The 16,366-nt window shown below is 44.1% G+C and overlaps 1 protein-coding gene across 1 annotated transcript in view; it reads right to left on the bottom strand.

Annotated features, from left to right (window-relative positions):
- Positions 1–16,366, bottom strand: part of grid2 (glutamate receptor, ionotropic, delta 2) — a 355,133-nt gene that overhangs the window by 31,085 nt on the left and 307,682 nt on the right. Inside the window, exon 13 of the mRNA XM_065026484.1 lies at positions 831–997. Coding sequence (XP_064882556.1) covers positions 831–997 — 167 coding nt within the window. The remainder of the gene's footprint in view (positions 1–830; positions 998–16,366) is intronic.

The following is a 16,366-nucleotide window of genomic DNA, read 5'->3' as shown; positions in this document are numbered from 1 at the left end:
CGCCACGCCCGCCCGCCCGCCCGCACGCACGCACGCACGCACGCACGCACGCACGCACGCACGCACGCACGCACGCACGCACACACACACACACACACACACACACACACACACACACACACACACACACACACACACACACACACACACACACACTTGTTCATTCTAAATACAAATTCAGCTTGCATCTGCCTCTTGATGGCATGAAGGATCCTCTCTTAGTGTGTATAGAAATCAAAACAAGTGCAGTAGCACATCATTACAGGTGCACGGGGCCTGATTGAGCTTTACTACATGCCCTTGTCAGTCATCTTTAAGGTAATTTCTAATGGACAAGTGATTTAGCATTTTGTCTTGCTGTACTTTGTCAAACTATCAACCACCTATAATTCCATTTGATGTCGTTTCACAAATGTTGTTTCACAAAATGACTTGGACAAACTCCAGTCCACTGAACAAAAGGTGACATTTCACTGAAAGGCCATACAGCGGTTGACTTCAAAAACAGAAACGACTAAATCCTTCTCACATTGTAGATGAGGCAATCGTGTAGTTAGGGTAGCCTGTATGTTTGCACACGGCTGCTTGTTCACTGAATAGTGTACTGTAGTAACACCTTTTGCAGCTCTGTGTGGCTCAGTCGGTAGAGCATGGCACTGTTTACAGCATGGTTTGTTGGTTCGATTCCCTCTGGGGCCACCCATACAAAAGAATATATGCATGCATTACTGTGAGTCACTTTCGATAAACCTGTTGAATAAATAGCATGTATTATATTACTTGTTCTAAGCATATATTAGCACTTATTAAGCCTTAAATGTTCAACGTACCTCTGGGAGAAGATGTCCCTGTATGGACTGCCGTGCTGCAGGGCGATGCCGTATCCCCGGTCTGGTGCCTTGTTCCCCACAGTGTAGAAGGAGCAGTCCTCATCGTTGATGCCCACATACTCCAGCACTGCCACATCCCACACAAAGGCAAAATGGCCGTACTTCACCTGAGAGAAAAGTAGAAACATAGAAATATAATTACTGAGTGTATCCATGAGGGTACAGTCAAATTGTTGTGGTCTGATGGGCTACGCCCTTTACTGTAATTCTATTTCTAGAGGTAGAGACAGATATAGAAACGCATAACACTATACAAGCTATTATTTGACACTCCAGTCGAGAGATGGTAACATGATTGAACATGAACACTAACCATCACAATTTTGTTGCTTGCATTGTGGAGTAGGGTAAAGCGTCGCACCTCGACACTGATCTTTGCTCAGTTTTGTATTTTACCCAGTAATAGTCAGTGTCATGATTGCACATGGTCCCTGACAATTGAACAGAATAAATGATAAACAAAAAGACATACGTGATTAGCCTACCCTGCAATTGGAATATAATATGTTATTTTCATTTGAATATGTAGCGAGTGCACGTTCTAGCTTTATATTCATCACCACTATGTCATTCCTTTTTTCTTTAGTTTGCTTAGATGGGAGTGTGTGCTTGCAGAGCGGAAGTCAAGGTTAATATGGTCAGAGGTAACCAAATCATCACCCATTTTACAGCAGCTCTACAGCTCCTATTAATGGGACACCTCTACCATCCACACCAACTCACTTTTCAAAGAAAAATACCAAGGTGTGAGGACATTCACATTTGGCCCTCTTTTGAGACATGGCCGCTTCCTTTTTGATTCTGTGAATCTTTTGAGGATCCATTGTTATTACCCCTGTAAGAGACGCACCAGGGCTGCCTGCCTGGCCCTCTACATGCTTTTGGACTCTGACGTCTCATTAACTGGAATGGTACTTTATGACATTTTCAGTCACCTCACCCCAGTCTGCGTCTGGACAGGGTTCAGGATGATTGCCCTCTGCAGCATGACTCTTGTCTGAATAAGAAATCCGCTTATTTTGTGATTTGGTTCAAACAGCACTATGGATGGATGTCCTGAAGGGCAACCTATTCCTTAAATATATAGGGAATAGGGGCCCATTTGTAACGCATCCTCTTCCTTCTCCTGGATCGCTTTTGTAGTGCATTCGGAAAGTATTCAGACCCCTTGACTTTTTCCACATTTTGTTAAGTTACAGCCTTATTCTAAAAGGGATGATTTTTTCCCTCCCCCTCATCAATGTACACACAATACCGCATAATTAAATATAATACCCCCATAATACCCAAAAGCAAAAACAGGTTTTTAGACATTTTTGCAAATAAATAAAAATAGAAATATCACATTTACATAAGCATTCAGACCTTTTTACTCAAATCAAATCAAATTGTATTTGTCACATGCGCCGAATACCGTGAAATGCTTACTTAGAAGCCCTTAACCAACAATGCAGTTAAGAAAATATTTTCAAACTAAGGTAAAAAAAAAAGAAAAGAAAAGTAACACAATAAAATAACAATAATGCGGCCCTATACAGGGGGTACCGAGTCAATGTGTGGGGGCACAGGTTAGTCGAGGTAATTTGTACATGTAGGTAGGGGTAAAGTAATTATGCATAGATAATAAACAGCTGGGGGGGGAGTGTCAATGCAAATAGTATGGGTGATTAATTGTTCAGCAGTGTTATGGCTTGGGGTAGAAGCTGTTAAGCAGCCTTTTGGATCTAGACTTGGCACTCCGGTACCGCTTGCCATTCGGTAGCAGAGAGAACAGTCTATGACTTGGATGATTGACGTGTTTTTTGGCCTTTCCTCTGACACCGCCTAATATAATATAGGTCCTGGATGGCAGGAAACTTGGCCCCAGTGATGAACTGGGCTGTACGCACTACCATCTGTGGCGCCTTACAGTCGGATGCCGAGCAGTTGCCATACCAGGCGGTGATGCAACCGGTCAGGAAGCTCTCGATGGTGCGGCTGTATAACTTTTTGAGGATCTGGGTTCCTTTGCCAAACCTCCTTGCTTTGTTGAAGCACCGTTGGCAGCGATTACAGCCTCAAGTCTTCTTGTGTATGAAGCTACAAGCTTGACACACCTGTATTTGGGGAGTTTCTCCAAATTTCCTCAATGATCCCGCTGTGCTTCCCTCCGTTCATCTTTCCCTCTCATTCTGACTAGTCTCCCAGTCCCTGCCGCTGAAAAACATCTCCACAGCATGATGCTGCCACCACCATGCTTCATCGTAGAGATGGTGCCAGGTTTCCTCCAGACGTGACGCTTGGAATTCAGGCCATAGAGTTCAATCTTGGTTTCATCAGACCTTCTTCCCCGATTGCTCAGTTTGGTCGGGCAGCTAGCTCTAGGAAGTGGTGGTTCTAAACGTCTTCGATTTAAGAATGATGGAGGCCACTGTGTTCCTGGGGACTTTCAATGCTGCAGAAATGTTTTGGTACCTTTCCCCAGATCTGTGCCTCGACACAATCTTGTCTCGGAGCTCTACGGACAATTCCTTTGACCTCATGGCTTTGGGTTTTTGCTCTGACATGCACTGTCAACTGTGGGACCTCATATAGACAGGTATATGCCTTTCCAAATCATGTCCAATCAATTGAATTTACCACAGGTAGACTTCAATCAATTTGTAGAAACATCTCAAGGAGGATCAATGGAAACAGAATGCACCTCAGCTCAATTTTGAGTCTCATAGCAAAGGGTCTGAATACTTATGTAAAGAAGGTATTTCTGTTTTTTATTTTTAATAAAAACACCCCCCCCCCTCTTTTTCATTATGGGGTATTGTGTGTAGATTGATGATTTAAAAAAAAATCTATTTTAGAGTAAGGCTGTAATGTAACAAAATATGGGAAAAGTCAAGGGTCGGAATACTTTCCGAATGCACTGTATATCACAGGGTCTTACAGTTTTGCTTCCAGAAAAATGTTGTTGGCTATATCAATTCTACAGGCTTGGAAGTTGGAATCACATCAGGGCCCAGTTTTTCAAAGGTTATCTAACTGGATTTTGACTATTGGGTAGGATTAAATAGAAATAGAATGAATAGAACAGACTGATCATTGACTTGAATGGGGAACTCCCATTCAATGTATTTTATTTCTATGCATTTCATTCCTTTTATGAACAATTAATGCACTTGAAAATGTGTGTATTGCCATTTTTATCTCTAAAAATGCCCAACATTTATTGCACAAAGGAAGGGAAGAAAGTGTTGTGATTCATATTGATTCCTAATCCATTTCAGAGGAGAACAGGAAAAGGGGGGGGAAACGTAGGGTTGTAAAATCCCAGGTTTTTTGCAACTCTACATGCAGGTACCACAAAGTCTTCACCTTATTGTTGTGATTCCAAGAAAAAATATATACTATAAATAGACTAGTAGAGACATTGAAAAAAGAGAGGGAACATGAGGAGTGCAGCCTGCCTGGAGGAGCCATGGCAATCAGAAGGGCCCAGTGACTCTAATTGTGCCAAGATAATTATTAAAAGCCGTTTTCGTCAAACACAGGGCGTCTGGTGAATCCTAATCACAGCATTGTTTATTCCCGGAAACATGACTAAATAACCCACTAGATTCATAATCACAAAATGAAAGCCGTCCATCTGTTCCCCTCTCCGCCTCCCTCCCTCTATGCTCAGAGAAAAACACTGGTGTAGCTTAATGTTGTTTACGTGACACATGCTTGTTGTTATTTTGTTATTGGTTGTAGAGCGTTTTTTTGTTGTTGCACCATTTAAAAGGAGGTGATGGCCGCTCAACTGATTTGTAACTACTGCAACATGAGTGTACAGAACGTTTAATGCTAACGTTTTATGAATCCACTTGGTTTTGCGACTTTCAAGGAGGAAGTTGCCGCCACTATTTCAATTTCCTGTCCTAGACATGAAATGCATGTTTAGGTTCCACCTCCAACGAATGACAAAGGCTATTTATATATATATTCAAGGATTGGGAATGGGACTTTCCACGTGGAGTTAACATCAACAAATAGGGCACTGATAGTTGTCAGTGTAGCTAGCAGGCATGTTAACCTTAGCTAGCTATCTAGCTAGCTCATTATCTTGCTAACCTTATCTAGCTAGCTGTTTTTGCTGTTTTTCTTTTACACCGTATTCAAAAGATTGGTCAGCTGGATTTGTCATAAGCACTGATTTAGGGAAAACTTCGCCACAGATGGAAACCACTGGCCTATCTTTGATGTGGCAATCTATTGTTATCTCTGACATAGAAATAGTTAGAACGAATAAGAAGGTAATATGGATAACGATTGAAAGATAGCTGATATGTGTTTTTCTACATTGGGCTCCGGGCAGCCGAGCGGAAATGGAGGAAAACTCGCCTCCCTGCGGACCTGGCATCCTTTCACTCCCTCCTCTCTACATTTTCCTCTTCTGTCTCTGCTGCTAAAGCCACTTTCTACCACTCTAAATTCCAAGCATCTGCCTCTAACCCTAGGAAGCTCTTTGCCACCTTCTCCTCCCTCCTGAATCCTCCTCCCCCCCCCCCCCCCTCCTCCCTCTCTGCAGATGACTTCGTCAACCATTTTGAAAAGAAGGTCGACGACATCCGATCCTCGTTTGCTAAGTCAAACGACACCGCTGGTTCTGCTCACACTGCCCTACCCTGTGCTCTGACCTCTTTCTCCCCTCTCTCTCCAGATGAAATCCCGCGTCTTGTTACGGCCGGCCGCCCAACAACCTGCCCGCTTGACCCTATCCCCTCCTCTCTTCTCCAGACCATTTCCGGAGACCTTCTCCCTTACCTCACCTCGCTCATCAACTCATCCCTGACCGCTGGCTACGTCCCTTCCGTCTTCAAGAGAGCGAGAGTTGCACCCCTTCTGAAAAAACCTACACTCGATCCCTCCGATGTCAACAACTACAGACCAGTATCCCTTCTTTCTTTTCTCTCCAAAACTCTTGAACGTGCCGTCCTTGGCCAGCTCTCCCGCTATCTCTCTCAGAATGACCTTCTTGATCGAAATCAGTCAGGTTTCAAGACTAGTCATTCAACTGAGACTGCTCTTCTCTGTATCACGGAGGCGCTCCGCACTGCTAAAGCTAACTCTCTCTCCTCTGCTCTCATCCTTCTAGACCTATCGGCTGCCTTCGATACTGTGAACCATCAGATCCTCCTCTCCACCCTCTCCGAGTTGGGCATCTCCCGGCGCGGCCCACGCTTGGATTGCGTCCTACCTGACAGGTCGCTCCTACCAGGTGGCGTGGCGAGAATCTGTCTCCTCACCACGTGCTCTCACCACTGGTGTCCCCCAGGGCTCTGTTCTAGGCCCTCTCCTATTCTCGCTATACACCAAGTCACTTGGCTCTGTCATAACCTCACATGGTCTCTCCTATCATTGCTATGCAGACGACACACAATTAATCTTCTCCTTTCCCCCTTCTGATGACCAGGTGGCGAATCGCATCTCTGCATGTCTGGCAGACATATCAGTGTGGATGACGGATCACCACCTCAAGCTGAACCTCGGCAAGACGGAGCTGCTCTTCCTCCCGGGAAGGACTGCCCGTTCCATGATCTCGCCATCACGGTTGACAACTCCATTGTGTCCTCCTCCCAGAGCGCTAAGAACCTTGGCGTGATCCTGGACAACACCCTGTCGTTCTCAACTAACATCAAGGCGGTGGCCCGTTCTTGTAGGTTCATGCTCTACAACATCCGCAGAGTACGACCCTGCCTCACACAGGAAGCGGCGCAGGTCCTAATCCAGGCACTTGTCATCTCCCGTCTGGATTACTGCAACTCGCTGTTGGCCGGGCTCCCTGCCTGTGCCATTAAACCCCTACAACTCATCCAGAACGCCGCAGCCCGTCTGGTGTTCAACCTTCCCAAGTTCTCTCACGTCACCCCGCTCCTCCGCTCTCTCCACTGGCTTCCAGTTGAAGCTCGCATCCGCTACAAGACCATGGTGCTTGCCTACGGAGCTGTGAGGGGAACGGCACCTCAGTACCTCCAGGCTCTGATCAGGCCCTACACCCAAACAAGGGCACTGCGTTCATCCACCTCTGGCCTGCTCGCCTCCCTACCACTGAGGAAGTACAGTTCCCGCTCAGCCCAGTCAAAACTGTTCGCTGCTCTGGCCCCCCAATGGTGGAACAAACTCCCTCACGACGCCAGGACAGCGGAGTCAATCACCACCTTCCGGAGACACCTGAAACCCCACCTCTTTAAGGAATACCTAGGATAGGATAAAGTAATCCTTCTCACCCCACCCCCCCCCCTTAAAAGATTTAGATGCACTATTGTAAAGTGGCTGTTCCACTGGATGTCATAAGGTGAATGCACCAATTTGTAAGAGCGTCTGCTAAATGACTTAAATGTAATGTAATGTAATGGACATGGTGCAACCTTTGTAGGTTGCTGGCTTCCAATCCAGTCCATGCTCATGGTTCTCACAGGAGAAGTGAAATTATAGGCTACAATGACTTTTCTAGTGATCATGCATGCCGCAAATGACATGTAATTAACTATAAGTTCCTTACATTTTCTTTTGCGGGTGCCTTTTCATTAGCTGGATAGACACTTGTGGTTGCCAGCTAACGTTACCCCAATCAAAGCAGTGGTGTGTGAAGTGAAGCAAAACTTATGTGGCCAAAACCATTCATCTTGGGGGAACGGGGGGAGATATATATATTTGAATACAGACTAGCTCAAAAATACATGAAAATTTACAAATGATCCAATGAATTTTGATAATTTTCAGGTAAAAAGTGGACACAAGGCTGTTTGGCTCATCTCAGTCACAAAGAGGAAGAACTTTGCAGCTGTTTCTGATGAATAAACAATGCCATGCTGTTGGGTGGTGACATTCGAATAAAACCTAGCCCTGAAACGAAACGTAGGCTGAAAATATGTGTATGTCATACCATAGGAAAAGACACCGCATTCACATGGATTTGCACGAAGTTCGGATTTGTCACTTCAAGCCCATATATAATCATACTTTGACTAAAGTGATGACTGTTGTGCAACATCATGGGTAAGCTTTGGCCATCATCTTTCAGCTTGAAAAAGTGGATTTCTACTGGTGTGGGCATTTAAACACAAGATACTGTAGCCAACACTGATACATAGATAAAAAGTAAATACAGAACATTAAAAGCACAATAAACTAAATAAATTTCAAGTTTGGAGTTATTAAATAATGTAAATCACAATCAACTCCAACACATAAGCAATCTAATTTTCTAAAGGTCGAACTCTCCCTTTCGGGAACATACTATACAGCTTTAGATTGCTAACTGTGTGTTTACCATACAGTAAATTATTTTGAGATCTGTTAGTAATCTTTTTTTTCACATTTTGCTCATTTATAAGAACTACCATGTTGCCAACTACCAGAGACATTGGGAGAACAGGCTGGAGCTATAGCAGGCCTATGCATCCCAAATGGAACCCTATTCCCAATATGGCACAGTATTTTTTAACCAGGGCCCAAAAGGGCTCCGGTTAAAAGCAGTTCATTATATAAGGAGCAGGGTTCCATTTCTGACACAGACTTCTCTGTGGCTTGTTCAGCTCATGTTCTGTACCAGACATCAAAAGACTGAAACGCTTAAAGACATGTTCACCAAGGGGAGGAGATTCAACGACTAACCACACACAAACAGGGGCACTTAATCTTGCTTCCTTACACTTTTTTAAAATTTGGTATTTTATTTATATCAGGATCCCCATTAGCCGACTCCAATGGCGACAGCTCGTCTTCCTGGGGTCCAATACATAACAAAAAACATCATGGACATAAAGACGTTATAATTGACATATATATATATATATATCTAAAAAAAAAAAACATTAACATAGACATTACAGACCTATATATTTACATGTATATTTAAAAAAAAAATACAACCAAAAACACACAAATGACACACAAAGAAAAGAAGCAATACAACCAAAAAATAATAATGTGTGGATGTGCATAGAATGTGTTTTAGAGTGTGTGTGTGTGTGTGTGCATCTACCAGTTACACATCAATGTCAGTACATACACACAAAAATGAGGTCGCATGGGGAGAGGCGTGGTGCTGTGAGATGTTACTTTATTCGTTTTTTGAAACCAGGTTTGCTCTATATAAGATGGGAGTTCCATGCAATCATGGCTCAACATAATACTGGTCATTTCCTTGAATTTGTTCTGGACCTCGGGACTGTGAAGAGACCCCTGGTGGCATGTCTGGTGGGGTAAGTATGTTTGTATGAGCTATATGTAAGTTCATTACACAGACAATTTGGGATTTTCAACACATTCATATTTCTCACAAAAACAAGAATTGATGCAGTCAATCTCTCCTCTACTTTGAGCCAAGAGGGACTGACATGCATACTGTTGACATTCGCCCTCGGTGTACATTGAAATGCAAGACGTGCTGCTCTAGCTCCTTCTTTGCAGCACTTGACCATATCACTGGGAAATAGTCAAGATTAGATAAAATTAGATACAACTAGAGACTGTTTGGTTGACTGTGGTGTTAAAAATGTTGAGCATCTCTTTATCACAGACAAAATGCTCCCCATCGTTACAACAATTACATCAATAAGCCTTGACCATGACAATTTACAGTCTTAAGGTGACACCGAGAAGTTTAGTTTCCTCAACTTCCTCAACAGCCACATCATTCATTGTCAGATTCAGCTGAGGTCTATAATTTAGGAAATTATTTGTACCAAATACAATGATTTTAGTTATAGACATGTTCAGGACTAGTTCATGACTAGCCACCCATTCCAAAACTTACTGCAACTCACACATACTGTATATAAAGTGGTATTTTCTACCAATCAGTTTAAGTTCATTTGAAGGGGCTAATATTTAGGGTTTTATCACTTGGTTGTTACATTTCTAACATGGTTGTTGGAGCTTGTGCTTTGTTGTTTTTTATGTCTGGTCTCAAATGTAAAAAAAGTTGAGGGTTCCAGAGGTTAACAAATTAGGTATTGCAATCAAGGATTCATGAAACTGTGGCAGATTTAAGGGCAGATTTACACAATGTGGGTGCAAGCAACAACTTTTTTCTATGGAAGTGTTTTCAAGCGCCGTCTCAGTTCAGAGAAAGGTCTGGCTACCTGAGACAGACCAAGGTTTCTTCAAGTACAGTCTGACCTTCATGAGCCAACAATCTCTCTCCCAACCTCCCTCCCTCCCAGCTGGCTCAACCCTTTGTTTGTGCTGGAGCTTCATCTCTAAAAGCCTCTCTCAACATGCCAGCTCACAACTGTCCCTCACCGCCTTCCAGCTCTCTCTCCAGGCTCTCTCTGCATCTGCTGAGATGCCTCATACTCCCTCCCTCCCTCTCTCTTTCTCTCTCTCACTCTCTCCATCTATGCATGCGTTTGGTTTTCAAGGAATCAGGAAGCATTGTGTGGTAAAACCACTGAGTTTTTACTCTGATCATTCTCCACTATGGTTGGTCTCTGGGCTCAGTGGAGATAGTCTTTCCCAGCAGTACCTCTCTCGCGGTGGTGGGCACCAGTTGGCACACAGGTGGCATTCCCACCCACCGCATACGCGCTCGACGGTGACAGCGGCGACAGACCGATGCTGTGTGTGACAACTTCTCCTCCTGCACTTGTTTTTCGCCTTAATTGGCCTTGAGCTGTCATTAATTCTCCTTGTTTCCTTAAGAAAATATAAAAAGCAATTAATAGTCTATCGCCAACCATATGCAAATCTGCAAAGCAATTTCCAAAGACGGGGATCTGATAACAAAACCCAGAATAATTAGAAACAGATGTTGGAGAAACAGTCCAGGACAGCTCACTGGGCTAGAACTAAAATGCTTTTGCTAATAGGATCTGGCATGATTTTTTTTTTTTTTACACGTTTTCTTTCTTTCCTGCTCAGTTGTTTCAAAAGTATGTACTTTTGTCTTTTGAAATATGTAATTGTGCTTGTTTCAAATTAAATCGTGTTACAACTTAAATCATGTTACAAATTAAATCATGTTACAATGGATGGGTTCATATGAAATAGGCTACCCATCGGACCACCAGCTATAGTATGGTGCATGCTGGGGAGAGCGGAGTAAACATAATTACTGGATTGGTGAACATGCCTTTCTGCCTCTTCTCCCTTACAGAGTAATTTGACAGAGGAACATAAGGGGCCTGGAGCAGGAACCTCACAAGGCTAATGTAACATGGCAGCCTAAGCCACCCACCTCCTTTTGGCAGGGTAGTCACCTCCTGCCTTTCAGAGGGAAACACTTATGTCAGGGGAAAATATTGGGTTAATTTGAATTTACCAGAATGTTTTATTCAACGAGGTTGGACACTTCTTAACTGAAAGAAACACTTTCCAAAAACTTTATATCCAATGATTTGGACTACACTATTTTGATCAAGCTCCCTCTAAGAAACAGGTGTGTGTGTGTGTGTGTGAGGATATGAACATTTGTGATTGTGAAGATGGATGGGAAATGTCTTTATCTGTTATTTTCAGGGACAACATTGGGACAATAGCCCGGTGTGTCAAAGCCTGCTGAATTTCAAAATAGGGTCCGGTAGCTACTCTACATCCAACTGCACAATCATCTAACCTCAAAATTCCTCTTCCCAATCCCTGGACCCCCTGATCGAGGAATGATCTTCCCCTCGATTTGAATCTATGTATATGCGGAATAAAAGGTTAACACCACCATCTAATCACAAAACCACGCTTGACATGTATATAGCATTTAAGCTACGTTGTTTCTTTAATCTTTACAGCTTAACACGTAGGTAAAAGTCATCTCACTAAACAGTGGGGGAGGGATCTGAATCGTCTCTCTAATACCCAACAAAGAACAGGAGCACATAATCTGAGCCAAACAGCAGAGCAACAATGAGTTTTACCTAAGAGGATTTGGTTATTGATTTGACAAAGGAAGTAGGGTTTAACCGCTGCATAAACCCGCTATGTTTTTTTTATTACTTAAACCACTGAGACGTTGCAAAAGTGACATAATTAAAACATTGTCGACTTTGAACACACACTATTTGGCACAAGCCGCATGAAATTGCATTGCTGCTAGTTCCTCAAAGGGGGTTTCTTCGCCACAAACACCATTTGTCATCGTCTCTCTGCTGCAGAGTTAATTGCATAATATTTGACTTGTGCTGAACAAAACAAATCAACACGAGGAAAGAAATACAGAGCCCCCTATCCTTTGTTAGGAACTTTTGGTAGTATGACTTACCCTTGTTAAAGCCACGAGTCAGTTGAATGGGCCAGAGGCGTAGCATCTTCTCCTTCTCTCCCTCTTTCCCTCTCTCCCCAGTATCACTCTTTAATGTCTGAGACTATTCTTAGGGCTCCCTCTCTCCAAAAGAATGACGGTACCCTGGCACACAGATGGCAACTTTAGTCGGTCGACATGCAGTGAGTGAGGTGCCTCGCCCAGACACTGTGGCTTCAGTGGGGCCGCCTATTCATCGACATTAACAGGCCTGTCTCATGTATGAAGTGATTCAAATGTTCATCCTCTCTCCCTCCTGCAGCTCTCACCAACAGAGCTCACCACAAATGAGTCATGACCTTTCAAATAGGCTCACACCAGTGGATCCGGCACCACACCACACACTTGGTACTGTTGAGCTGCTCTCGTCATTTACCAGCACAGATAATGGAAACATGCAGCATGACTTTTTTTTTTGTTAACTAGGCAAGTCAGTTTAGAACAAGTTATTATTTACAATGACCGCCTAGACCGCCGCGCCACTAGGTTTTAATAATGATACTTGAGACTCATGGGTTTCATCCAAAATGGCAGCCTATTCCCTATATAGTGCACTACTTTTGACCAGGGCCGATTGGGAATAGGGGGCACAGCCATAGGTGTCATTTAGGGCACAGCCATAGGTGTCATTTAGGGCACAGCCATAGGTGAAGGTACTTCGGACGCAGCAGCCGGTGGCCCTCTGACAGTGAATCAGCGCCCCCCATCTCTCCATCTCTCTCCCTCTGTATTATCTGGTGTTGTGACAGTGTTTGCTCCCTACACAGCTGTGACTTCACTTCCTGACAAGAGGGGTCAGGACACCGACAACATGGGCAGGATGTGACAATACCAGGTGAATCTCAAGTTTCAAAGTTCATTAGCCATGTGCAGATTATATAACAGGTGTAAAACAGGACAGTGAAATTCTTACCTTGAGAGCTCGTCGATCTGGCCTTGAGCAAGGCAGTTAACCCACTGTTCCCCGAGCACCGAAGACATGGATGTCGATTAAGGCAGGCCCCCGCACCTCTCTGATTCAGAGGGGTTGGGTTAAATGCGGAAGACACATTTCAGTTGAATGCATACAGTTGTACAACTGACTAGGTTTCCCCCTTTCTCCTTTCTTTCCAACAATGCAGTGATAATAATAATATAGATAATAATAGAAAAAAATATAAAATAAATTTAAAAACGGGAATGCAAGTACACTACATATACAAAAGTATGTGGACACCCCTTCAAATTAGTGGATTCGGCTATTTCAGTTGCTGACAGGTGTATAAAATTGAGTACACTGCCATGCAATCTCCATAGACAAACATTGGCAGTAGAATGACCTTACTGAAGAGCTCAGTGAAGCGGCGTTGCCATGCCTTCTTCACGCTGTGCCTTCTTCAAGCTGTTCTGAGGCAGAAGCGGCGCTGTCGTGCGTTCTTCATGCTGTTCTGGTGGGAGAGGACCATGTTAAGTTCTCAGTGCTGTGGACACAGAGGAACTAACTTCAAGCTCTTGACCTTCTCAGCAGTGGGCCGTCGATGTAGATGGGGGTGTGCACCCCCCTGTTCCCTGTAGTCCGCAATCAGCTCCTTGTTCTTGCTGACATTGAAGGAGAGGTTGTTGTCCTGGCACCACACTGCCATTTCTCTGACCTCCTAACTATAGGCTGTCTGATCGCCGTTGGTGATCAGGCTTACCACCGTTGTGTCACCAGCAAACTTAATGATGGAGTTGGAGTTGTGTGTGGCCACACAGTCGTGTGTAAACAAGGACTACAGGAGGGGACTAAGCATACAACCCCGGGGGCCCCCGTGATTGAGGGTGTCGGTGTGGTTGCCTACTCTCATCACCTGGGGTCGTCCCATCAGGAGGTCCAGGATCCACTTGCAGAGGGAAGTGTTCAGTCCCAGGATCCTGAGCTTGATGACAAGCTTTGAGGGCACTATGTTGTTGAACACTGAGCTGTAGTCGATGAAAAACATTCTCACATGCAGTGCCTTGCATAAGTATTCACACCCCTTGGACTTTTTCACATTTTGTTGTGTTACAACCTGGAATTAAAATGTATTTAATTGTGATTTACACAACATACTTAACACTTTTGAAGGTGCAAAATATTTTTTGGGGGTGACACAAAAGTTAATTAAACAAAAACAAAAATTGTCCCCAAAAATTCACCCCTCTGAGTCAATACTTGATAGAAGCATCTTGCGGCGGCAATTGCCAATTGTTCAGTCTCTACCAGCTTTGCACATCTGGATCCTGTAATGTTTGCCTATTCTTTTTGGCAAAATTGCTCAAGCTAGGTTAAGTTGGTTGGGGACCATTGGTGAACAGCAATTTTCAAGTCTTGCCAAAGATTCTCAATCAGACTGAGGTCTGGGCTTTGACTTGGCTATTCTAAGACATTTATATTCTTGTTTTTATACCACTCCACTGTAGCTTTGCTTGTGTGCTTAGGGTCATTGTCCTGCTGCAAGGTGAACCTCCGGCGCAGTCACAGGTCTCTTGCCGACTGAAATGTATTTAGCTCCATCAATCTTGCCCTCAATCTTGACCAGTTTCACAGTTCCTGCCAATGAAAAGCATGCCCATAACATGATGCTGCTACTAGGGCTGTTGCGGTGACCTTATTACCGCCACACCGGCAGTGATGAGTCATGACTGCAGTCAAATTCCACGTGACGGTCACGGTAATCACCTTTAAAAACTCTGGACATGCTTTGGTAGTACCCAACTTGCTAACTTCCATCAGGTCCTAATGGCCTGATACTCAGGCTCTGTTGTCCCTTCATCAGGTCCTATGGCCTGATACTCAGGCTCTGTTGTCCCTTCATCAGGTCCTAAAGCCTGATACTCAGACTATATTGTCCCTCTATCAGGTCCTAGTGGCCTGATACTCAGGCTCTATTGTCCCTCCATCAGGTCCTAATGGCCTGATACTCAGGCTCTATTGTCCCTCCATCAGGTCCTAATGGCCTGATACTCAGGCTCTATTGTCCCTCCATCAGGTCCTAATGGCCTGATACTCAGACTCTATTGTCCCTCTATCAGGTCCTAGTGGCCTGATACTCAGGCTCTATTGTTCCTCCATCAGGTCCTAACGGCCTGATACTCAGGCTCTATTGTCCCTCCATCAGGTCCTAATGGCCTGATACTCAGGCTCTGTTGTCCCTTCATCAGGTCCTATGGCCTGATACTCAGGCTCTGTTGTTCCTTCATCAGGTCCTATGGCCTGATACTCAGGCTCTGTTGTCCCTTCATCAGGTCCTATGGCCTGATACTCAGGCTCTATTGTCCCTCCATCAGGTCCTAGTGGCCTGATACTCAGGCTCTATTGTTCCTCCATCAGGTCCTAACGGCCTGATACTCAGGCTCTATTGTCCCTCCATCAGGTCCTAATGGCCTGATACTCAGGCTCTATTGTCCCTCCATCAGGTCCTAATGGCCTGATACTCAGGCTCTATTGTCCCTCCATCAGGTCCTAATGGCCTGATACTCAGACTCTATTGTCCCTCTATCAGGTCCTAGTGGCCTGATACTCAGGCTCTATTGTTCCTCCATCAGGTCCTAACGACCTGATACTCAGGCTCTATTGTCCCTCCATCAGGTCCTAATGGCCTGATACTCAGGCTCTATTGTCCCTCCATCAGGTCCTAATGGCCTGATACTCAGGCTCTATTGTCCCTCCATCAGGTCCTAACGGCCTGATACTCAGGCTCTATTGTCCCTCCATCAGGTCCTAATGGCCTGATACTCAGGCTCTATTGTCCCTAACCACTCTGACATCAATGCAAACACAATTGGAAATCACATCAAACGCTCACTAAAACAGTAGGCCTATCATACTTTAAAAACTCACCTCACTGTGATGATAAATTTGAAGAAATAAACTGAATAGCAAGTTGAAACAATGTAAAACATGGTTGTTGTGGATGTTGTTTCAGAACCTAACACAACGAAATGGACAGTGCTTTCTAGGGGGATGATTCATTCAAAACTCCCATAGACATATTAGAGCTTATGCATAGGCTTATGAGCCCAATCCCAAAAAAACAACCTGAATTAAAGTGATGATTGTGCTTATATACAATACATAGCCTACCGCATATTATGCATGGCAGAAAAACATCAAACAAAACTGATTTAATATGTCTTTGGTACATAATTGCTCTAGCCTATACTCCAAAATGAAACACATTTTAGTAATCGCCTTTGAGTGTGGACTGTATTATTATGCATA

The sequence above is a fragment of the Oncorhynchus nerka genome, linkage group LG13, assembly GCF_034236695.1.
Source record: "Oncorhynchus nerka isolate Pitt River linkage group LG13, Oner_Uvic_2.0, whole genome shotgun sequence".
Classification (NCBI taxonomy): Eukaryota; Metazoa; Chordata; class Actinopteri; order Salmoniformes; family Salmonidae; genus Oncorhynchus; species Oncorhynchus nerka.
This window is presented reverse-complemented; position numbering and strand designations above follow the sequence as displayed.